This window comes from Lissotriton helveticus, chromosome 9 (genome assembly GCF_964261635.1).
Source record: "Lissotriton helveticus chromosome 9, aLisHel1.1, whole genome shotgun sequence".
NCBI lineage: Eukaryota > Metazoa > Chordata > Amphibia > Caudata > Salamandridae > Lissotriton > Lissotriton helveticus.
In genome coordinates this window covers 1,157,064,045-1,157,089,671 of record NC_136070.1, presented here as the reverse complement: position 1 = coordinate 1,157,089,671, position 25,627 = coordinate 1,157,064,045, and the positions used below count along the sequence as shown (strand labels likewise).

Here is a 25,627-nt window from a genome sequence, read left to right as displayed (position 1 = left end):
TTAGACATAAAAGGGAGATCGAGTCCCCAATTGTCGATTATACTGAAACTGCTCTAGAACAATATACAGATTTCAATAGAGGTTTCTTTTTCTTTATAGGACCTGTCCAGAATAGTAAGTTAATACGTAGGTTAACCAGAACCCTCGAAGCAGTAGTGAATGAGACTGCCTCTGCTCTAGGTAACTTAACCGAAGAGCAATCTGCTATGAGATTTGTCGTGCTCCAAAATCGTCTCGTTCTTGACGTCATACTGGCCGATAGAGGAGGAGCATGTAGAGTCATCGGATCTAGTTGCTGCATTTTTATTCCTAATAACGCGCCGTCTGTTTATTCAGCTATAACCAGACTTCATAAAATTGCCCATCAGTTACACCAGAATCCAGGCACCTGGACATGGTCCGGTTGGTTCTGGAGTATAATTTCTGCCTGGGGATGGAAAGTGTTGTCATTCCTAGGTATTGCAGTAGCGATCATATTCAGTTGCTGCCTCTGTATACAATGTGGCCCTGCGATTTGCGGCATTTGTGCTACCTCTTGTATTCCTAGTCCCAAGTCCCGTCCTAGATCTCGTTCCAAGACAATTCGTGACGAGCAAATGATACTGTATGAAATGATAGATGGTATCATGAATATTGATGTTTCCTGATGGAAACGTAGTGACAAGGAGGGAATGTGGAAAAGTAAATTTTGCCATGTTCTGTGTCCCTACGTGTTCCCCATGTTATGTTATATGTGCATGATTAATATGCATATGTATTCCCCATGATCGATTAAAGACGCAATTACAGCTGTGTCCATCTCTAGTATGCCAGTTTCCAGTTCTCGTGAAAGCTACGAGTATTAGGCCTATGTAAAGTTACGTTGCCACGTTTCTCAGTGTGCACGTTATTTCATTGAAAAGTCCCCGTTTCTAGGCCTCAAAAGGGCCCGGACTCAGATTCAGCTCCTGTCTCCTGAACCCTCTTCGAGGAGCGATACAGCCCCCACCTGTATCCCTGACCTTTCACTTACTTCCTGCCTCACAGTGCCCGGCTCGGCCTGGCTCTGCCTGCCAGTCTGCCAAGAGTATGTTATGATTCTAGTTATCAGTCCAGCCCTCCTTCTCTGCATTCCTAAGCTACTGAATCGCATCAATAGTTTCCGTCACAGTCTAGCCTTTACGTCTCCATGTAAGAGAAATACTGTATTAATGGTCATTTAATATTCCCCAACACACACTACATGTAGAATAATTCATGCACCAGTCTTAGAATCTGTTAGCCTTTGCCCTGATAACTTTTGGATTCTATCAACATGTTCTCTAAACATCAGATACTAGATAGTGTTTAGGTACATGTCGCTCTGACTCTCCAGACTTCAGTCTCTGCTCCTAGCGCAGAAGTCATAGCCCCCAGCTTCTCCCTAGTCACACGTCATTGTCAGTTTGCGCGCACCACTAGGTTAGAGGTCCCGGCTCCTTAGGTAGCCCCCTCCATGTTTCCGCCCCATTTATGACATATTCTGTTACGTTTACATCACATGTCTATGTACACGCCTCCTGTTACACCTACTTTCACCCTTATCTTTCGCGACTGCTACGAACCCCACCCACTGTTCCACCTATTGTATGTACTGTAATGCAATTGTTTTAGTATATATACTTGTGTATTGTTATTAAAAGCCAGCGCGCTCATTCCAGATCCTGCCCGACAGCTGTCGGGGCCCCCCTGTTGGCTAGCCATCCCAGATCTTGCCCGTGCAGGTTGTCCTGTTCCTGTCCTTTATGCTGTATTAAACCTGCAAACTCCTACTACCTCGAATCTTGACTCTTATTTATTGAGCTATCTGTTATTGTTATATCCAGTCAAAAATAGAGGTATTATTTATTTATTTACCACAGTAGGCAGCATATTTTAATAGTGTTTGGTCTGAAGAAGCACAAACTCAGGATTTAAAAGGTAATACAGTGGTAGGGGTTGGCTTTACTAACAAACACATCTTTGTAATAAAAGCAGTAACCCACTTAGCTATATACATAAAATACAATTCAGCAATGTCAATGTTCTATTTCTTTGAGGCAGGCATGCTCATTGGTGCAGCTGAAAAGCTGTAAGAATCCCTATGTAACACACAAACTGATTTTGAGACATTTGAAGTAACACATAAATAAACGTGCACCATCAATTTGTTAAAGAAAAATGAGAAATAAACATGAGAAACTTCGCTACTGCATCATAAAAGCATGCAGATGATTGTACGAAAAATTAAAATATATTCATTTGAATAATATAGGTCTGTTTTTCATTAATCAGCCTTAACAAAATTATTTAAACGTGTAATGGAATGGTAAAGTGATGTACTAGTGTTATAATGTTCTTAACCATCCTATAGAAACTGAATTGTGTGAGAATTAATTAAATAAAACGTCATTTAAACAGTTTTGTGTGTGTTATTGATGCGTTCCGTTCTGAATTTCATCTTCTGCATATGTGAAATTGTGCACCAAATGAGAAAAGTAAAAGCAGTGCTAAACAGTCATATGAAGTGTAACTCTCATAAAAACTTTAGACAATAATCTTCATGTATGTACTAATATGGAGCACTTGATACGAGATTAATATTTTATAACTTGAAATAATTTTACAGTTTGGTACTTTGAAATTTGCAGTAAAATTGCATTGTTACATGAAATCTTTGCAACATAATTTTTAACCTATCTGAATGTTTAAAAATTGAAATGGTCTATTAGAATATTGCTTTTCCTCTATAAAATGTATATTTCACTACTTATATCCTGTATGTTCCTAAAATGACTATATTCTAGGCCTGTATTTTACTATTCTCTACTGTCTTACACTTGTGAGAAGCTTTCTCAAACTTACATTGTGAAGCTAAACTGTTGCTTCCTAGAAGGAGTTCACTGCTCAGAAGGAACTTTTGCAACAAAATGTGATACGTTGGTAACATTTGCTATGGGAAACGGTCCTCTTGAATTCGCTCTCATGTCAGCTGCTAAACGATCCTTGTTTGGAGGTTTACGTGCATCGGATGATCTACAAATTACATGACCAATACCACCTCTTTCTATAATGTCTTTATTCCTTTATGCTGCATGACAATTGTTGGACCCGATCCTTTGGGCAGGTTCACCCCGTGACTTTTTGCTTTTTCCTAGCCTGTTTTTGGAACCTGGATTGGTGATTTTAGGCCTCTGCGCACTTTTTCACTGTGGTACAGTGTAAAGTGCGTGTGCTCTCTGTGTATGGATGGTGAGTGACCTGCCCTCCCATAGGAATGAATGGGGAATATGTATGCCCATGGTAGATTCCTGATGCATGGGGAGTGCAGGGTCGAGTTTGATATGTGTGAACTCGTGGTAAGGAATGCTGCAGAATGGTATATGCGGCATGGCGGTGTCTAGTCTAGAAGCGCCACTTTTAGAAGTTGGCATAATTGTGTAGTGAGTCTGCTGGCACGTGATTGGCTGATGTGCCTGGGCCTGCTGGTAGATGGACTGTCTGGTGAGTAGGACGGGGTCTGCAGGGCCCTGGAGGAGGGGGTCTGAGTCAGCCGTAGATGAAAGGCCCCCATCTGCTGTCACGGATGGGAGGGAAGAGCTCTCGTGGTACCAGGCTGTGCCTGTCAGCCCACCCTGCTGCCTCTCCCTCCTGATGACCCACTGTCACCTCTGACCTGAGGCTGACAGGAGAGGGAAACCAGATACATCCAGGGCTTAGGGCTCGCTTACACAAAGACTTCAAAAGACTTCAAAGCCTTTACTGTGTATAAGAAGGGGCTGTGTTCCCTTCCAATTTGTTCTTGTTTTCAACTTGAATCTGCCAGGTGCTGCTGCTGCTTGGGCTCAGGGGATCCCTGGGCTCTGCCCAGCCCCTGAGCACCTGATGGACCTTACCCTGGGTCTTAGGAGCTGCTTGCTCCATCTCTGGATGATCCTGGACTTTGAGAGGGGCTTTAGCGCTGGGGAGCGCTTATTCTGGCCATTAGCGCTGGGAGCGCTTTATTTGCCCTAGCGAGTGCCCACCTCGCTTATTTCTTAGTTTTACTTAACTTCGGCTGCTCACGCCGTGATTGCCGCGACCCGGGGCTTGCATCTGCCTGGGAAATCGCCGCCGCAGCTCCAAAGCCACGAAGATTGCACCGAAGGGACTGCCTGCTGATTGGCGGCTGATCCGGGAAAGCCGCGCACGGATTGGGCCTTAGCGGAGGGCTCGACGAGGAAGTCGCGTCCTGATTGGCCCAGGAAGCGCTGACGTCAGCGGAGGCGCCGCAGGGCCGCGCTGGGATTGGCCCAGCCCCCGAAGCAAGTGGCCGCTCCTGAGAAGCCGTGGCGGGAGCTGGGAGGCATCTGACCGTGCCCCGGTGAGTGGAGGAGCCGCTGAGAGCCGTGATGGAGGTGCACCTCGGCAGGGAGACCCGGGAGAAGTGAGGAGGACGTCGTTCTCGCCTCCCCCGGCTGGGGGGAAGCCATGGTAGGCCCGTCCGGTCTCCCGTGAGGAGAGGGAGACCGGAGCTGCTGCGCTTGGAAGGCGGGCCGAGGAATGGCTGCTGGGGCTCCCGTGTGCTGAGGGAGCCCCGAGTGAGCAGAGCGGAGGGGGCGCGAGGCACATGGTCGGTGCCGGCCCCCACCGCAGGCGGCGAGAGTGAGCCGCCGCCCAGCAGAGAAGCCGCCGCCCGGAGGAGCCCGCCCAAGAAAGCCCGGTGAGTCGGAAGGGCTGGGGAGGGCCCCGTGCATCTGCTGTTGGTGCCGGAGAGCGGCACCTGGGCGGGAGTGGAGGTAGGACGGCCCCAGCTGACAGTGGGCCGCCCCCAGGTTTCAACGGAGCCTGAGGCTCCAACGCCCATATTTTATTTTGAGAGCCCCAGGAGGCATGTTGGAATTCTGAGCCCCCCCGAGTGGGACACCGACGGAGTGGGTGACTTCCCAACGAGCCCTGATAGGCTCCAACGCAGGCCATATTTGGTCAAGGAGTCTAGATGGCTCCTGGGACACCTCGTGGCATACTGTCGATGCCCGTCCCCTCCTGGGCTTGTGTGGTGCTGGTGCCAGTGAAAGCACCATGGTTGTTTAAGAGCCCCAGAAGGCTCCCGCGTTCGGCGCAGTGTGGTGGCAGAGCCTGGGTGGCTCCCACGTTGCGCAGTGTCATGCCAGAGCCTGTGTGGCTCCAACGTGGGCGTAGGTGTTTGTAGAGCCTGTGTGGCTCCAGCGTGGGCGCAGTTTGCGCCTGAGGGTCAGTAAGGACCCTGTCACAGTATGAAGCTCCCAGCTGCCCAGCAATTAGTGGGCAGCTGCACCGTTTAGGTTTTGTGCGCTTCACAGGTGCCCAGCAAGTAGTGGGCCCCTGCATCGTTTAGGCCCCTGACATTGAGACTCAGGGCGTTCTAGCCCCAACAAGGCCAGTTGGCCTAGGGACTGCCACAGGTGGTGGCTTATGTAGCTTTTGCGCAATTGTATGGTTCTTGCACCTCTGAATGTGATTTCTTGCATCATGTCTTATTCCTGCACCTCTGAATGTTTTTAGACATCATGTGACTATTGCGCTACTGTATTATTCTGGTACCTCTGAATGTAATTTTATTGCATCATGTGCTTTATTCTTAACACCGCTGAATGTGTAGGTTTATACATTATGTGTTTCTCTTTACTACTCCTCTGAATGTATATTTATGCATCATGGGTAATGTGTCCTTTCTTAGACCCCTAAAACGCTGTGTGCTACTTAGGTGGTTTTCCTTTACTACTCCTCTGAATGTGTTTCATACATCATGGGTAATGTGTTCTTTCTTAGACCCCTAAATGCTGTGTGATACTTAGGGGGTTGTTCTTCTTAGTACAGGTGGTCCTAGTGAGGTCCTGGTCCCCTGCGTGACAGTCTCCTAAGGGGTTTAGGGTTGCGTAGGTGGTACTTACCTGTTCCCAGTAGTTACTGGATGTGATCTATAACTGTTACTTTGTGTTACAGTGAAGTTTATATACTTGTATTCTAATTACTGACAAGTATTTCTATATCTGCGAAGTGCTGATTCAGACAGTGGCCCATGTGGCCCTGTCTTGTAAATAATCCCTTGTGAATATTGCCGTGCCAGTTGGCACAATGTACATGTGTAATTTCTATCTGATATGTTTTGACAATACAAAAGTTATTTTAATATAACCTTGTGTGGAGTCTCTTTTGTGGTGTACCTAGTATGTTGTTTCTGTTGTGCGCTGACGCAAATGCTTTACACATCGTCTCCGAGTTTAGCCTAGACTGCTCGTGCCAAGCTACCTAGAGGGTGAGCAGGGGTTATCTTGGCGTGTGACTTCCTTGCCCTGACTGGAATGGTGGTTTCGGCCTGGCTTTGGCGTCAGCCTTAGCCTACCCGAAATAGCCGGTTTCCTACATTGTTGTCAGCGGTGCGGATTTGGACTTGTATTTGCACAGTGCCATAGCAACAACTGGCTACATTACAAAAACTCTGCGTTTTTCAGATAGTCACATGTTTGGGATGATTGTTTTTGATTTTGTTTTTCCTCAAGAGTGTCATTTTCAGATGGTGTTCCTGCGCTTTATGTTTAGTGGCAGGTGAGAGAAAATGACAGGGCGGGACGCCAGTAGAGAGGGGAGGTTCCCATAGATTAGGAATCGCTTGCTGGGTCTAGTGTCCAACTCCTATTCCTGTCCCTGTGTGGGTAGATGGAAGAGAGGGAGGGTGGAGGAGAAATGGCTTGCTCAGGAGGGTGGTTATTCCCTGAGTGTAGTGTGTGTGTCTGGATTCCCCCGTATGGTAGGATCCAGTGGTGGCAGCTTAAATGTGTCCAGTGCGTGTAGTCCCATTCCCAGTTCCCAGAGTATGGTGCCTGGTGCTCAGTAAGAGGGTGACAGGTTGAGAGTCAGAGGCAGTGAGGAACTGTCTCACCAGTCTGGAGGGGGAGTGTGTGGATGAGTGGTGTCTTGAACTGGAGGAGTTCGTGTGAGTTTTTTTTGTAAGGAGCTTGCACGTGAGGTGTACCTCTGGTGGTGTGCAGGACGTCCTGCAGAGGCATTGGACAAGAAGGGGGATGTCTGGCGGTGCGCTGGATGTCTTACAGAGACATTAGGGAGTGATTCTAACAGTAGTGGCTTGTGTATCTGATGATCCTGTGTAGGTGAAGAGGTTCATGTGTAGCCCAGCTAGGTCCCAGTAGGATGGTAGGGGTGTAGGGGCTCGCGTCCTGTCTCAGTGGAGGCGGAGTGAGTGTGGGACGGTGTGTCCCACGGTGGCCCGAAACCCTGTCTCAGGGCCCGGAGGGTTCCCAAAGGGAGCGCCAGGTCAGGGGCCTAGGCTGTACTTACAAGTCATTTGAAGAGGATCTTCCTGTGTCTAGAGGACGGGGAGTGTCTGTAATCAGAACTCCGGCGGTCCTAGTGTTGGACAGTACCGCTCCTTAGTGGAGGTTGCAGAAGTCCTGGTTCGCTGGGCATTTCACCGTCTAGAGTGCTTGACCATTTTTTTTGTGGGGCCTCTGGAGGTCGTTCCCCGAGGAGGGGGGAGGCCAGGTTCAGGTTCAGCCTGACCTGGAGGGAAGGGCATCTGTAATCAGTGTCCTGACCGGTTGTTGGCTTCCAGGGGTACCGCTCCCGGGTGGGAGGGTGCAGAACCCTGGAGGGGGGTGCAGAGGGACGGTGTCCTTACTTCTGACCCCGGTGGGAGGAAAGTGTGTTGCTGATACGCCGCTGGCGTGTGCTCTGTCTAGCCTGAGACATACTGTGCCTGTGATCATGGAACTGGAAGGGGGTGCAGAAGGACGGTGTACTTCTGACCCCGGTGCAACCTGAGGGGTTAGATCCTAGGTTGGGAGATCAGGAAACTTCTAGGTCAAGAGGAACTCTACCAAATTGGATCAGCTGGAGAGACTGAGGGGGCTGCCCTTGCTGTGTGTTTTGGGGCCCACCTGCAGTTTGTTGTTTCCACTAAGGTAGAGGAAAGGGGGGCTTTGCTGTGTGCTGTGTCCCCCCACCTGCTTGAAGAGGGACTGTGCTGTGTGCTTTGTACCTCAGAAGTGAAATAATTGCCAGGTGGTAGACCAGTGACGGAGGGAGGTCCTGATCTGGTAGGAGAGTTGTGTTCTGGTGAGTGCTTCCCTGTGAGGGTGCGGGAACACAGGAGTAGAGGTACGGTGGGGCATTCTTGCCGTGACCTCTGGTCAGCCTGGGGGTGTGGTCCCTAGGTTGTAGGATCAGTGGTAGTGTAGCTACCCTGAGAGAGAGAGTGGAGATTGGCTATCGTGTGCCAGGGGCTTCTGCCCCCACTCTGTGGATTGGTTAGGACCTGTGATATTTGGATGGCCTAGGGCCTGGTCCTGGCTGTGGATGACTAGTGTGTACCAGTGGGGTATCCTAGTTGTGTCAGAGAGCTTTTGTTGAGGGAAATCCCTGTGGGTTCAGAGTGGCGAAAAACTGTAAGGTGGCCCTGCCCTGCAGGCCCGTCTCCGTGGTTTTGTCGCCCAAAGCATGGAAGACCATCAGTGTAGTGATTGGTCTACCCTGCGTTTTGGCTGGAAGGGGGATGTGTTCAACCCGGTTCTTTCGGCAGGTTCACCCCGTGACTTTTTGCTTTTTCCTAGCCTGTTTTTGGAACCTGGATTGGTGATTTTAGGCCTCTGCGCACTTTTTCACTGTGGTACAGTGTAAAGTGCGTGTGCTCTCTGTGTATGGATGGTGAGTGACCTGCCCTCCCATAGGAATGAATGGGGAATATGTATGCCCATGGTAGATTCCTGATGCATGGGGAGTGCAGGTTCGAGTTTGATATGTGTGAACTCATGGTAAGGAATGCTGCAGAATGGTATATGCGGCATGGCTGTGTCTAGTCTAGAAGCGCCACTTTTAGAAGTTGGCATAATTGTGTAGTGAGTCTGCTGGCACATGATTGGCTGATGTGCCTGGGCCTGCTGGTAGATGGACTGTCTGGTGAGTAGGACGGGGTCTGCAGGGCCCTGGAGGAGGGGGGTCTGAATCAGCCGTAGATGAAAGGCCCCCATCTGCTGTCACGGATGGGAGGGAAGAGCTCTGGTGGTACCAGGCTGTGCCTGTCAGCCCACCCTGCTGCCTCTCCCTCCTGATGACCCACTGTCACCTCTGACCTGAGGCTGACAGGAGAGGGAAACCAGATACATCCAGGGCTTAGGGCTCGCTTACACAAAGACTTCAAAAGACTTCAAAGCCTTTCCTGTGTATAAGAAGGGGCTGTGTTCCCTTCCAATTTGTTATTGTTTTCAACTTGAATCTGCCAGGTGCTGCTGCTGCTTGGGCACAGGGGATCCCTGGGCTCTGCCCAGCCCCTGGGCACCTGATGGACCTTTCCTTGGGTCTTAGGAGCTGCTTGCTCCATCTCTGGATGATCCTGGACTTTGAGAGGGGCTTTAGCGCTGGGGAGCGCTTATTGTGGCCATTAGCGCTGGGAGCGCATTATTTGCCCTAGCGAGTGCCCACCTCGCTTATTTCTTAGTTTTACTTAACTTCGGCTGCTCACGCCGTGATTGCCGCGACCCGGGGCTTGCATCTGCCTGGGAAATCACCGCCGCAGCTCCAAAGCCACGAAGATTGCACCGAAGGGACTGCCTGCTGATTGGCGGCTGATCCGGGAAAGCCGCGCACGGATTGGGCCTTAGCGGAGGGCTCGACGAGGAAGTCGCGTCCTGATTGGCCCAGGAAGCGCTGACGTCAGCGGAGGCGCCGCAGGGCCGCGCTGGGATTGGCCCAGCCCCCGAAGCAAGTGGCCGCTCCTGAGAAGCCGTGGCGGGAGCTGGGAGGCATCTGACCGTGCCCCGGTGAGTGGAGGAGCCGCCGAGAGCCGTGATGGAGGTGCACCTCAGCAGGGAGACCCGGGAGAAGTGAGGAGGACGTCGTTCTCGCCTCCCCCGGCTGGGGGGAAGCCATGGTGAGCCCGTCCGGTCTCCCGTGAGGAGAGGGAGCCCGGAGCTGCTGCGCTTGGAAGGCGGGCCGAGGTATGGCTGCTGGGGCTCCCGTGTGCTGAGGGAGCCCCGAGTGAGCAGAGCGGAGGGGGCGCGAGGCACATGGTCGGTGCCGGCCCCCACCGCAGGCGGTGAGAGTGAGCCGCCGCCCAGCAGAGAAGCCGCCGCCCGGAGGAGCCCGCCCAAGAAAGCCCGGTGAGTCGGAAGGGCTGGGGAGGGCCCCGTGCAGCTGCTGTTGGTGCCGGAGAGCGGCACCTGGGCGGGAGTGGAAGTAGGGCAGCCCCAGCTGACAGTGGGCCGCCCCCAGGTTTCAACGGAGCCTGAGGCTCCAACGCCCATATTTTATTTTGAGAGCCCCAGGAGGCGCAGGGGGCATGTCGGAATTCTGAGCCCCCCGAGTGGGACACCGACGGAGTGGGTGACTTCCCAACGAGCCCTGATAGGCTCCAACGCAGGCCATATTTGGTCAAGGAGTCTAGATGGCTCCTGGGACACCTCGGGGCATACTGTCGATGCCCGTCCCCTCCTGGGCTTGTGTGGTGCTGGTGCCAGTGAAAGCACCATGGTTGTTTAAGAGCCCCAGAAGGCTCCCGCGTTCGGCGCAGTGTGGTGGCAGAGCCTGGGTGGCTCCCACGTTGCGCAGTGTCATGCCAGCGCCTGTGTGGCTCCAACGTGGGCGTAGGTGTTTGTAGAGCCTGTGTGGCTCCAGCGTGGGCGCAGTTTGCGTCTGAGGGTCAGTAAGGACCCTGTCACAGTATGAAGCTCTCAGCTGCCCAGCAATTAGTGGGCAGCTGCACCGTTTAGGTTTTGTGCGCTTCACAGGTGCCCAGCAAGTAGTGGGCCCCTGCATCGTTTAGGCCCCTGACATTGAGACTCAGGGCGTTCTAGCCCCAACAAGGCCAGTTGGCCTAGGGACTGCCACAGGTGGTGGCTTATGTAGGTTTTGCGCAATTGTATGGTTCTTGCACCTCTGAATGTGATTTCTTGCATCATGTCTTATTCCTGCACCTCTGAATGTTTTTAGACATGATGTGACTATTGCGCTACTGTATTATTCTGGTACCTCTGAATGTAATTTTATTGCATCATGTGCTTTATTCTTAACACCGCTGAATGTGTAGGCTTATACATTATGTGTTTCTCTTTACTACTCCTCTGAATGTATATTTATGCATCATGGGTAATGTGTCCTTTCTTAGACCCCTAAAACGCTGTGTGCTACTTAGGTGGTTTTCCTTTACTACTCCTCTGAATGTGTTTCATACATCATGGGTAATGTGTTCTTTCTTAGACCCCTAAATGCTGTGTGATACTTAGGGGGTTGTTCTTCTTAGTACAGGTGGTCCTAGTGAGGTCCTGGTCCCCTGCGTGACAGTCTCCTAAGGGGTTTAGGGTTGCGTAGGTGGTACTTACCTGTTCCCAGTAGTTACTGGATGTGATCTATAACTGTTACTTTGTGTTACAGTGAAGTTTATATACTTTTATTCTAATTACTGACAAGTATTTCTATATCTGCGAAGTGCTGATTCAGACAGTGGCCCATGTGGCCCTGTCTTGTAAATAATCCCTTGTGAATATTGCCGTGCCAGTTGGCACAATGTACATGTGTAATTTCTATCTGATATGTTTTGACAATACAAAAGTTATTTTAATATAACCTTGTGTGGAGTCTCTTTTGTGGTGTACCTAGTATGTTGTTGCTGTTGTGCGCTGACGCAAATGCTTTACACATCGTCTCCGAGTTTAGCCTAGACTGCTCGTGCCAAGCTACCTAGAGGGTGAGCAGGGGTTATCTTGGCGTGTGACTTCCTTGCCCTGACTGGAATGGTGGTTTCGGCCTGGCTTTGGCGTCAGCCTTAGCCTACCCGAAATAGCCGGTTTCCTACAACAATCATCTTATATGAACTGACCAATGGACTGAGTGGTCTGACATGATGAGGTGACCAAGGAGGTGTCACACCAGAACCAGAAGGCTATATTATACTTTGATCTGATTAATGAAAAGAGATTTGGTTGGATGGGATACAATACGGTTCAGTTCTGTCAGTCGGACGGATTCAAGAGAGACTGCTTTTGGCTTTCCTGCAACTTTCCATTCATGCTCATCCCTTATGGGCTCTGCTCACTCCCTCCATTTGGACTGACACATATGCTGTGCACGCCACTCTTGGTCTCCTTTCCGATGGGACACTGCACATGAGCTGTCATGGTTCATATCCTTGCTGAACTCTCCTAATCTTTTTGTCACCCTCTGACAATTCCAACTATCTAGACTATTCTATACCCTTTAGGCAAAGAAATGTTTATTAGTAATTTGATGCCCTTATATTGAAATCTTTGATAAACTACATTTTAACTAGAAAATGGAGTCTATGGTTTGTCATGACTTTCCTTTTACTCTTTGAATGTGCATTCTGAGTTTGTTTATTGATGCCAAGAAGAGATCAGCTTAGAGAAATTCAGAATATCAAGTATTAAAGTTATTTTTTTGTATAGTCCTAGCAGAATTATTGGTTTGCATGGTTTTGGTCTGGCTAAACTTCTTCAGAAGGTTAGGACTTGCAGTAGTAATCCTTTACTTGCATAGTCTGGTTTTCAGAGTCATATACATGACATAAAATATTTCAAATCCATGCTCGGCGCCCAGTGCTGTGGCACCAGTCGCACCGCCCTGAATCTGACCCCATTAAAAGGATGGCAGTGTATGTATATAGAACCCTCTACAAGGACTTCCATAACTCCTACTATACTTTTGCCATATGCTAGATATTCTATTTATGAATGTTGTTATACCAATCTTCTTATGCATATCGCTAAACCAGGAATTATTATTATAATAAAACTGTGACAAAGGTCATTTTGTTGTTTTTATTTTACAGGGCTACCAAATATTACACAAACATTCACCAGGCACCCTTGTCACATATACATTTTCATATGCATGGATATGGAAAATAGTAGATACCAACTATTTTTAAAAAACAACATATAAATGCGATATGCTCCATAAAAGTAAGAGTCTAGTACAATAAAGCACTGCTTGGTTCTGGCCCCAAGACAATTTCCAGGCTCTTAACACAAACCACTTACAAAGGAAACAAAGGTCATACACTCAAAAAAAAGTAATATACCTTTGGAGGAAGACTGTTCTTCCTGTAAAGTTTAAGATTTTGGAATACCAAACCATGATACATGCTCCTTAAAAAAAGGTTTCAGAATTATCATCATCAAAAAACGTTATTGCGGCTATTAGAGCCATAAAAGCACATTTATATTTACAACAGAAAAAATCCAGAAAACATAAAATCAAGAACATCAGATGCACTGGATAATAATCATATGAATATAAGATCACGCATTGGGAAGTAGAGAAACAAAAAAGGGGGACAAAATCATCATTATGGGAATTTAGGATATTAAAACATGAATTAAAAATAGAATTTAAACAAAGAAATATTTTAAAAAAACAATTCACATCCAATATTTTTACAACTCCCAAGATCGAAATAACAGCAAGTTAGCAGGTATTACTGTTTTTCACAAAGTTTAGACAGCACATACATACACCTAGTAATTACAGAATACATATCACAAAAGTGACAAGTAGAAGCTGGTGTTACATGGAATCATGAAGCTACTTCACTAAATACCTCCGTTAGTACCACATAGCAAAGAGAAATTTCGAAATTGCAACAACATAAACCGGGTTAGTATCTGATATTAGGATCCTGTAAAATTCTATGTGATTCCTAGTACCCAGGTTTCTGCAGAGTTGAATAACCCACTTAAGCCTAGTCTGCTTGTAAGCCTCGCAGAAGAACAACACATGGATTACTGTTTCTTCCTCCACTAGGCATTCAGGACATACGCAAGGGGTGACCCCATCCACTTAATAGTTATCGCATAAAGCAGGAGCGTCCCATATCTAAATTGCAAAAACAGTTTCCTAGCTAATGGCAGTTGTATTGAATCCAACACCTGCTCAATTTTATAATGGGACTTAAAATCCAGAAACACATAGGTTAAACTAGAGGGGTTAGCGGTCAGTAAAATACTTGTCAATTTGTACTCGTTCAAAGCACTAGCTAGAGATTTCTTTGTTGTAGCTATGCAGGATTCCTCAGGTGTTGTCCATAAATCCTCCCTCCCTATTGCACGAAAGGTATTCCTGACAAAGTACAACCAGGGTATACTACCAGCCCCCATAATTAGCATCACCACTTTTAATTCCTCCATTATAGTGGGCCAACTCTGGGGTACTACATAGCCGAAGCCAATATAGCAATGGGCATGAAGAGATTAGGTCCGCAATTGGGAGGATATCAAAATCCATCCTTAGTGGTACTAGAAGTGTATTTTTGGGCAGACTCAGAATTTGTCTTAAAAATGTATTTTCTGTGATAGTGAGGGGGTTCGATACACTATGGCCCCACAGTTCTGCCCCATAAACAGTTGCTCCTCTAGATTGGGCTTTGTAGATTTCTAACGGCGGGCCCAGAACTTGTGATGCACAACTCTTATGGACTTTAAAAATCCCCCCAATAGCCTGGGTTAGCTTTAAGTTAGCTTTGTTGATTTGGGATCCCCACCCCATTTTATCATTTATAGTAAGACCCAAATAGTCAAATATAGGGACCCTTTCCAATTGTCTATCATCCATTCTTGGATGCGGACAATTTATAGAGTTGACATTGAAGACCATATACTTTGTCTTCTTAATGTTTACCACCAAATTCCTTTTAATGCAAAACTGAATAAATTCTTTCAGCACACGCTGCATCCCCATAAGTGATTTTGAGAGGAGCAGGGTGTCATCTGCAAACATTAATGCAGGAAATGTACGATGCGCTAGTTTTGGAGAGTCTATGTCCTTAACAGCAAGTAAATCTTTACTTAACCCGTTGAGAAAGAGGGAGAAGATGGTTGGTGCAAGCACACAGCCCTGCCTCACCCCCTTCCCAACGGGAAAGGGAGTCGTTAATTTCCCATTCTTGCCTAACCTTACTCTAGCAAATGTTCCCTCATGTAGGCATTTAAGTTGGTAACAAAGATATGGTGGAACACTCATGTCCAGCATGATACCCCACAGCTGGTCACAGTCCACTATATCAAACGCAGATTTAAGGTCCATGAAGTGAGGTACAGGCTCCCACCCTCCAGAACTACATGCTTCCAATAGATCAGTTGTAACCTAAACAACTGATCAATAGTAGATGTTGTACATCTAAAGCAGGCTTGCAAGGGGGTTAACACATTAAAGTCCTCCATCCATTCCTGGCGTCTTCCCAGTAACACTCTTGCAAAAATATTTTGTGTTACGTCAATGAGGCTAATTGGCCTGTAATTTGCAGGTTCAATGGGGGACCCTTTTTTATAAATAGGGATTATCTCTGCACCAGCCCACATCAGAGGGGCTGGCGAGCCATGAAGAATTGCATTAAATAATGTTAAAAGGTATGGAGACCACAATACTTGTTCGCTTCTATACAAATCCCCAGGGATTCTATCTAGCCCCAGCGCTTTATTTGGTAATAACTTGGCTAGGGCAGATAATACCTCAACCATAGTACATGGGGGTATATTCCATAGAGGGCCAGGGGATACAATTTGGTAATAACTTGGCTAGGGCAGATAATACCTCAACCATAGTACATGGGGGTATATCCCATAGAGGGTCAGGGGATAAACAACACAACGTTATTTCTCACTCACACTTGATCCGTTCAATTGGCTTGAATATAAATCCCTAAAATAAAGGTGCCAGGCTTCCTCGCCAATATTAGGCTCTATGGTAGTCCTACCTTTAGCTTTTCCAGTATGAACTACATTCCAAAAGCCTCTAATATCCTTTGAACCCAAATAGTTCTTAATGGCCTACCATCTGTCAAATTCCCATTCTGATTTTACTTGTAAAGTAATGTTTTTAAAAGATACCCTAGCTTCCCTTATGCGCATACTATTACCCTCCTTAAGACAAGACAGCAGGGCTCTCTGAGCATCCCTGCGCTTCCTATTATACCAGGGGTTGTTATCACCACGGTGATTACTCTTAACAGATTTACTACTATAAAAAAATCCCCCAGTATTGTAGCCATGTCTTGGTGGATTTTCCCTATGTCATTACCAGGTTCTAAGTTGGCGCTATTACCAGTGACTAGGCTTGCCTTTTCTAGGAGGGCGATAATACTATTGTATAAATCTGACATTATTTCTGGGGATTGGATTATTGTACCCCAGCGAATAAGTCTCCCACCTTCGGCCACGACTAGATTATCTAATTGACAGTTATCAGGGCCGTGTTCAATTTCTACTAAGTGGAAGTCCAGCAATACGACCAGAGGATTATGGTCATTTTCTTCGCACGAATTAAAGCAAAACTTTGCAACATTATTCCAGATTTCAACACTTAGTGGAATATAATCGATAATTGATGCCTGGCCCGATCTCTCAAAGGTGGAGTACCCAGAATTATCGTCTGGAAACCAACCATTACAATCCCTCAAAGAGTAAGTGAGGGTAAGAGAGGTCAGTTGCAAAACAAGGGGGGTCCACCCCTTTATAGGATAAGGGTTAGACGCGGGATTAACCATGCTGAATCCTCATCACTAGTAATAGGTGTTATTAAACCGTTGAGAGGATAAAAATGGCAATTAAAATCCCTACCAATTATAAAATACGCTTTCCCTGAGAGTGTATTAAGGAGACTAGACAAACAATCTATCGTCGGGGATGTCCCACCATACTGCACTGGCCGAGAGTAGACATTAATAATTGCCAACTTTGGGAGATTTCTGTGGGTCAGAAGAATACATAGGCTATCCGGTGAATGGGTTTCTATTCTCTTCACCGTGCATCAAAGATGGTTACCCACCCATATACATAACACCCCCCCCCCCCCACCTCCCCCCCCCGAGGGTCTCCCCCTGGAATCCTTCACTACTGCCTCACAGTACGCTGCGAAGCCTACTCTACAGGGTGAACTTAATGCCCACGTTTCTTGAAATAGGCAGAGCTCGTGAGAATCTATCAACTCACCCCAGTCGGGCAGGTCTAGTTTCACCACGAGTCCTACAACATTCCATGACAAGATCCTAAGGCCATTTGTTTTTACTTCCAACCCACTCTCAACAATTACCTCTGAACCACAGCTAACTCTAGCTTTAGTAGTCTCATGGTTAGTGTTTACAACCGCTAGCTTTTGGGGTTCAAATCCAACCTCACAAAGTGCAGAATTATTTTTAATAACATCTGTAGATTTACCCGTCTCCTTACCCACCCTGTCTATAGAAACTTTACCAGTTTCAATAATCCCCGGTACATCACTTAATACAGGATTTTGTTGTATTACCCCGACCCCCAAGCACAAAGTATTATCGCACCGCCGCTTAGCCAATGTCAGTGGGCGGTGGCACTTGGGGTCAGTCAGTCCACCAGATCTAACACGCTGAATCTATTACTAAGTGGGACACAAGGTGCAAAGGCAATATTGTCCATCCCTTCTATATTACTAACAATGACAGTTTGGACACCCCTGACCCTGTCCTTTCCTCGATAACTGAGTTCAGTCATGTAGTTTGGAGGGGAATAAAATTAGCTTAAATCAAGGGTCTGAATGCTAGATCTCATTTTTCTATAATACCCCTCACAAACATGTTGGACCACCCTAGTATCTCTAAAGTTGATGATCATACAATCGCCTGCTATATCTTTTGGTCTACGACCTACCCAGCTCACTCTACGAGCAAAGAGGATTTGACTGTGCACATTTGGCGAAAGGGGCCTATTATTGTTCAACCAATGAATTGTTTTATTTTTAAGTTAAATAAAAGATTCAACTCTACCAATTTCCAGTTCAGGGACCCCGGCCAAAACAACAACATAGGGTGAGCAGTCAGGGGGTAAATCAATATGTGGCAAAGTAGACTTAAGCCCAGTGGCATTATGTTTCCCCATGGAGCCACCATTAGAATTTTGCATCAAACCCCCTCCCAATGGATGTTGTACTGCTCTATCACCCTGGGGGCGGTCCGTATTCCGCTGTGCCTCTACACCACCAGCGTTGCTTGCTCCAGGTGCATCATTCCAACCTGCTGAGCTGTGTGTTAAATTTGGATGAGGGAGGTGAGGCATTGAGGGGTTGGTAACAGGGGCACCCCGAGGTCCATTCTTCATAAGTTCATTTAACTGGCCACCATTCACCAACGTTTTCTTAATACATTCCAAATTGGTTGTGGTCGAATTTTCAAATGTTGCCAACCTGTCCTCGATTGCCAATAGCCTTTCAAGTAGGGGCTGTAGAGAAGATGTAATAAGGCCACCTATTTTTAACCAAAGGCCCTCTTCCAACTGGGGCAATGTGTCCTCATTAACAACCGTGGGCAAGATGTTTGGTACGGAGGTAGTTACCCCAGGAGCTTCAGTACTTATGGTTGCTATATTCGCCAGATCACCAGTCTAATTCAATTTTGGCATCTTTGTTTTTTCCCCCTCTGCACGGTCCCTCCACGCTTCCTCTTCAGAGCCGCTCCTGATGTATACTCAGGTGGCTTGGACTGGTCTTAGGAGAAGACCCAATGCGAGTAACTATGCCGCTAGCCGTATTTAACGGTGAGGTATATATAGATAATACAGAATGGCAAGACTCTCTAGCCGAGGATGCACTCCCTATTTCAAGAAGCATTTGGCTATCAGACTGTCTCAGGATCCCAGAATCAATGTCTGTACACGCATGGTGTTCCGGTGTACGTGCTTTCATCAGACCACCCAATGAAGAGCGTTTAGCAAAAACCGGTTCCTGGAAGAGGCGGCGCTCGGTGATAGCTATCTCATGCGCCAACACTGATGAAGTGGCCCTTGTTATAAGTTGGTCGAGTGTCCCGGCTACATATCCACCCATCGCCGCTTTCCTCCCTTTCCCTTCACATCCAGGCATGGCAAAAAGGGTATGTCACTATTATCACAAAATAGTAGTGCTTAGCGATAAATACAGACAAATGAACCAATCTTGAAGGATCAGATGTTAGAGGGGCACCCGGCTTCCTCCGGTCTCCAACAGGCTCAAACGGGCTCAAACTGGCCTGCTCTTGGCCCGGGCTTAGCCCAGGCAGCGTCCAGGCATGCCCACGCGTGTCCCACGCTGCGGGGGAGCGCCGGTGGTTTTGAGGGCCTTTGGCACCCTTAGATGACGTGCTGCACCTGCGCGGGGCTAGGGCTTCTGAGTATGGTAGTTCCTGGATGTTGTTTGCTTTTTGCCCGGCCGTTCCCCTCACGGCGGTAGGGCGGTGCAGGCAGCAGAGCACCAGGGACCGCTCCCCTCACGAAGGTCAGGAGAAGAGAAGGTAGACAGGAAGCAGATCCCCTCACGGCAGCTACGAGCGGCAGATCCCAGAATTATTAAAAATTATTCATCATGGAAAACCGCCCCCAAACTAAATAAGTCTCAAGAAACGTTCTTGTAATGTTGCCTTTGCTCACCATTTGGGATGAGCACTTATTTTCATTTTTCTGAATCTGGCCTATAGCAAGAGTAAGAAGGAGGAAAGGACAGCTACCGAATGGAAAAGAAGGGACGAAAAGAACTTGCAACACTGAGCTAAAGAGACTGTAAGAAAATTATGGTGGAAGAAAGTAGCATGTGGTGGAATCAAAACTAAGTCGCCTTATTGCACCACAACCGTGGCAGTCTGCAGCACCGGCGGCAAGCTCCTAAGAAGCACTTTGGGGCCCTTCACTTATTATTTATACACATGAAGGACAGCGTGAGGCTACGGTGGCAGCAGGCTTTGGAGGACCAGTAGGTTAATGACTTTAATGCTTTGTGTCCACTGCCCACAAGCTAGCTTGGGATATGAAGCAGCTAAATGGATAGACTCTGGAGGATCTACAGGTCAAGGATTCAAACAGACTTGGGAGTTCAGGAAAGTAAAAGAGCACTGATAGGTCCAGGAGGTAGAGGAGGACCACATATGAAATAGGCTGAACAGTGACAGGTAGGTAGCGGTGGACGAAGTGAAACACCATGTCCGTGAAGTTAAGCAGAGATGGGGAACTTCATATTCTGCAAAGATGTGTAAAGACACTTAGATTCACCCTGGACACCAACCTCACCCTCAAGGAGCACACCATCTTTTAAAGAAAGTCATCCAATTGCATTCAGAAAGGGACTTCAGAACTGCTGTTCAAGCCCCCTTACTCTAACATCTGGACGGTGGTTCTGTCCTACTCCATGGCCTCTCAGACCACACACTGGCACCCCTTAGGTCTATCCATGGTGCTAAACCCCTTATTCAAAACCTGAAGAAATATGATCACATCACCCTCACCCTGCTGTAACTCCATTGGCTCCTTTACAGGCCCACACCATCTTTAAAAACAAGCTGCATCTGAAATGTGGCAGGGAAACACGATAGTTTTCGCTTGGTAAAGTCATCGTCCCCCTATTCCAGGAGTGTGATAGTAGTTGTGTTGGTACTGCAATTGGCATCGCTGGCAGGGGCAAAGGGTGGTGCAAGCTGCACATGCCTAGCTGGTAGGTCTGATGCAGGAAAGGTGGCCCAGTAACTATGGTAGCTTAAATGAGTAGATCAAAAGAGGGGTTCTAGGTGGTTATCTTGAAATTGGCAAACTTATAAGAGGGGATAGGTGTGTGGTGAAGATTGCCAAGGTATTAGTTTGCTGGTTACTGCAGTTTTGTACGGTGACACTCCAATAATGTTTGTGAGCTCAGATGTGCCACATTAAAAGTGACTTTTGTACACTACCTCGGGGTCCATGTTCGATACTGTCTTCCCTCCCGTGATTTGCTACAAAAGAGGAAAGGGGCAGGGCAGAGATCTGCATGCATATTCAACATCCAGCAGGGGTCAAAGTTCAGCCAATCTTAGACACAGAAGGTTGGAATTATAGCATGCTCTGTTTACCAACCGGATACACGACACGAGTTTTCACAGCTGAATCTGGGAGTCAGGAAGGCTGTGGCTGGAAAAAAAAGGCAGAAACAAAGGGACCTTGTTGGGGAAACTGGAGAGGGCCATTAAAACAAGGACAGGGCTCCTCTTCCCTGCTCTGTCCTAGACAGACAAAAATATACAGACTTCCCCAGCACACACTGCTGGGTGTGAGCGTCCTCTGACTGGATAGGACAACTTTTGGGAGCAGGGGCGTCCTACGCTTTACTAAACAACCCCTGGCAGCAGGGGCGGGTGTTTGGGCCCAGAAATGGGTGGGTCTCTCCCCAGGAATCCCCTCTCAGCACCTGCTGTTCATCGCCTCCAACTCCCAGCTGAACGCCTGCAAGAACAGGGAGTGGACACGAGCCTGCACATCTGTCAGAGGGGTGGGGGCAATCTGGAAACATGCCCAAAATACTGGGAATGGCAGGCCAAACCAAGAATGTATCTGTGGGATAATGGTATCAGCAGGCCTAGCTTCCCGTACTACAGCTCAGCCGTGCAACTGGTTTGTTGTTTAGGTGGTTCCAATGCTTTGTATTCTGGCTTAAATTTGATCTGTTGGCTCCATTGCTGGCGGACCAAGGGGCTCATTCATGAGCCCGTGCGTCACTTTTGCACCACTGGTGCGTCACTTCCAGCAGTGTAAAAAATGCGGCTTGTTGCGCCACATTTACAAAGTGACGCATCTAGGTAGATGCGTCACTTTGTAAACCCCTGCGCTACATTATACCTGCGCCAGGTATAATGTATGCAGGGGGGGTGTTCCCACGCAAGAAAGGGTCATAGAAGTGACGCAGTGAAATTTACCAGATTTCACTGCGCCACTTCTAGGACTCAAATGCGTCCAAATCTTACGCCTGCCTCACAGCAGGTGTAAGTGTGAAAGGACACATTGCTGGGGTTGCGTCACTTTTGTGTCACACTCCAGCAATGCGTCACTTTTGCGCCATACAGATACGTCAAATACACTGACGTATCTGTAACTCCTTGCGACATGATGCGTCATACAGTAAATATGACGCATCAGGTATGTCGCAAGGAGTGCGCACTGAGAAGTGACGCATCGCTGCTTTCATGCAGCGATGCATCATTTCTCATAAATGAGGCCCCTGGTATTCTAATCCCAGCTCCAACATTTGGCCAAAACATAGTGTGATTATGGCCAAAGCACTCTATATACCGGACCCTCAAGTTGTAAATAGTTGTAATGCAAATACAATATAAACTGCACTGTGTCCTGCACTGCCCCACCCAACTGTGTGAACCCCACCAACCCATCCTGCTTTCTTTAGCCTGGCTCAACTAAACATCTTATTCGTATAGGTACAGCATACTCCTGTTGCACTAAAACACTCGAAAACAATGTTCTCTCCATTTAATATTGGCTTAGGCTATATCACAAACCTAACATGTTCCAAAAATCGTAGCTGCACACGTTCACATCATTTGAGGGATTCCCTATTCTGATAATTCTGTAGTGACATTTTAAGGTTTTCATTGTTTTTAGGTCTTTTTTCACTCCAGTCTCCAGTAGGTGAAAGCATTCGCTACTACAGACAGACTGCTCAGAAACAAGGAAGCAACTTGAAACAATATATCCTTCTTATGATGTTAAAACCAGCTGATGGGTGGCTCTCGGAGGAAACTGATTTGTAATGAACTAGGACATACCATTGTCCAACAAAAAAGGCGATCAGGGCGGATAAATACAACACAAATAATCCCCCTGCGAGATTACCATTCTGCAAAAAACTCCGGACAAGCGATAGCACCAATTCTCCAAACCTGTACTGGCGCTTCGCCATACAATCTGTTGTACACATGTCTGACTAAAACGGACAGACATATCAAGAACCTTACAGTAAACAATCCATTGAGCGGAAGTAAAGATCAGTAACGACATGGCAATGCAGTTGATAAATAATCGCATGAGTGACAAGTAACTAGTCCAGCCTTTTTGGTTAGCAGCAAGTTGCATTCTGGGATTTGTAGTTTTGGCCTTCACATTGTAAACACTGGCTGAATATCTCAGCAGCAGAAATGATACCCTGTTGAAAGGGAAGGGTTGGCTGATGGCTTCACTCGCACAGGGTCCATTGCCAGCCGGGTCAGCGCACCCCAGGACACTTTACAACATTGCCTTGGATTACAATAATCTCAAATAATGAAGAACCCCCTGCAAAAGGTGTAGTGTGAGGGCATCAAACATGTCTAGGTATAAAACTGAAGTGGGTTGTCACTAGTACAACGACGTTCGATGCAGGTGAATGTCAACATACCGGAGATAACTTCAATCTTGGAAGTTTGTGGGGAGCAAGAGAGATTTTACAAATTCATCATATACATGATAGGAGAATAGTACATATACACGAGAACTCGTGGAAATAGCAATTGGAAGCAAAGAAGAACTACATTTAAGTGGCTTAACAAATACACCTAAACACTGTCATGTGTGGAGACGGTTTGCACAACTGCAGCAAGAGGTACACAGCTTCATGCACTGTGATTCGGCGTGTGTACCAACAAGGCGCTATCAGACCCTGCCCCGTCCTAAATGGGCCCCTTAAGTGCATGCACGACCCACGCCCACTACTCACCCTCGCCCCCCAGCTGCATGCTGCTGTGAGTTCCAGTCATGCCGCTCCTTCCTGTCTGAATCTGCTGCCGCGGCTCTGGCTCCCGTCCTGATCCCAAAAAAGGAAGAGGAAACCGCTCGCCTGGCTGCCTTTTCCTCTCCTTCCAGGCGCACTTCCCCATTAGATGAGGCTGCAGTGGGGAGAGCGCATGCCGCGGAGGGCTAGGCTGTGCTGGCGGGTTGCTTTCGGTGCACGACAGCACAGCAGCAGCCTGTGCCCCCGGCTCCCAGTCCAGGCTCTCGCGCACGGCTCCCGCCGCTGCTCACAGACCCATAGGCAGCGCAGGGCAGACTCCGAGCTTCAGAGACGCGCGCGGCCGGCGGCGCGTGCCGGGCGGACTGGGAGCCCGGGAGCGGGCGCGTGCAGGGGGTGGGGAGCGCGAGCGGAGGCATCTGTAGAGCTGCTGCTGCTGCTGCTGCCGCTAGGTAACCGCCGGTTCGGTCAGATGAAAGCGGGCCGTTAAACTGTGACAAGTTGCTTTCACCACACAACAACACAATATTATTGCAGTATGTATTTTTTTTAAAGGATTTCAGGAACCCTATCATCAGTCCTTAACGAGATTGGGCAGATTCTTTAACATTTTAGCGAACTGTAAAATGGAAGAAACATCTTCTGTACATTAAGATCACTCATTTGGCAGCTCTATACATTTAATAACTTAAGTCATAGAAATCACTCGAAAAATAAATTGAGGACGAGAGATGTATTTATTGTCGGTGCATATATGCATACCTTCTGTTCAGCGCGCTATCAGTGTGTGTGTTTTAGTTAGAGCTTGACTTAAAAAACCGTTCTTTCTAATGCTTTTTCTGGGGATTTGAAAGGGGGCAAGGGAGTGGGCGTAACGGTTTGTGTTACTCGACCAAAAGGCCCACCCATCCTGCGAACTGCTGTTTTCAGGGCCCTTCGTCATCCTTCTAACATCTTAACAATTATGATAAAGGCTGCAGGCATTATCGCTTTTAATGTACATTTTGATTCATTGGTGAGTTTTCATTGAGATTTAAGCACGTATTCGGTTCAAGGCTATTGCTAGTTAAAAACACAACTCCTTTCATTTTAAGGTGTTATTGTACATCTTCCATGCCACTGCGGGCGCCGTGTTTCTTCACAACCTGAGTTAATGCAGCTCTTTATTCCAACTGTTTACTTAATGGAACCGTTCTATTTATTAAAGCCCTTAGAGCTTGACAACTGTATACTTTAAAGTTAACCTCCTAGAGTTTCATTCACCTTCTTCTCACTTGTGTAATGCTACAGAGAGCCCATCTACTCATATCATTGTGTGCAAATACAATAACAGAGGCATTAAAAGAAATATTTGAAATGCGAGAGCACTTATTGATTGTGGAACTATGTGCAATTTTAGAGACACTAAACTTGTTGCTGCTAATCATTCACCCAAGCTTAAGAAAGACTCACTTTAACACCAAGCCATTTAATTTATCCGGCTATTCTGCTGTTAGTCACATGAGATGGGCAATATCTAACTTTATAATATTTTAACTCTCCATTTTGTGTTTATTGTTTGGATGCATTTGTTAATACGCAACAACAATGTATTGTTTGGGAAACTAAAACAGTATAATACCATTCTCACTAATGTCAATGCTCTTTTTATTCTCATGATCCAAAGTGACCACCAGTTGCCTAACTCTTTCCAGTGTGAAAGCAGGATGGTCCTGGTGACTTCAATTCAGATATATCTTGAATACCATTTCTTTGTTGACTGCCAGATAGATTTGCTGCTGTATATCAAGATTTCCTCTATTTAATATTTGCATTTTAAAGTACATTTTGAAAGTTGCCTTGAGGATAATTTGTGAAAAGGCTTAATTTGCCCTTCAATTTTCTCAGTGGGGGCATCTATTTCCTTAGCTGTCAAGATATTAATGAACTAAGACAATACATTGGTTACAGAAAAATAAATGTTATTACCACAAAGGCCATACCCCAAGCTGTTGATTCACTAACTGCTTGATGAAATTAAATAAGTATTTTATATACCAAGCTTAATCTTGGAAGACCATATTATTTTAAATAATTTACGCTACAGATGTGAATAAAACAAGGTTTAAAGCCCGGTTTGGTAATTATTAGA

The 25,627-nt window shown here is 47.1% G+C and overlaps 1 protein-coding gene across 1 annotated transcript in view; it reads right to left on the bottom strand.

Moving 5' to 3' along the window:
* The window catches only part of FGD3 (FYVE, RhoGEF and PH domain containing 3), a 642,046-nt gene extending 618,183 nt beyond the window's left edge, over positions 1-23,863 (bottom strand). The window contains exon 1 of the mRNA XM_078661608.1: positions 23,485-23,863. Within this exon, the coding sequence (XP_078517734.1) occupies positions 23,485-23,644 (160 nt within the window). The 5' untranslated portion in view covers positions 23,645-23,863. The remainder of the gene's footprint in view (positions 1-23,484) is intronic.
* Between the last annotated feature and the right edge of the window lie 1,764 nt (positions 23,864-25,627).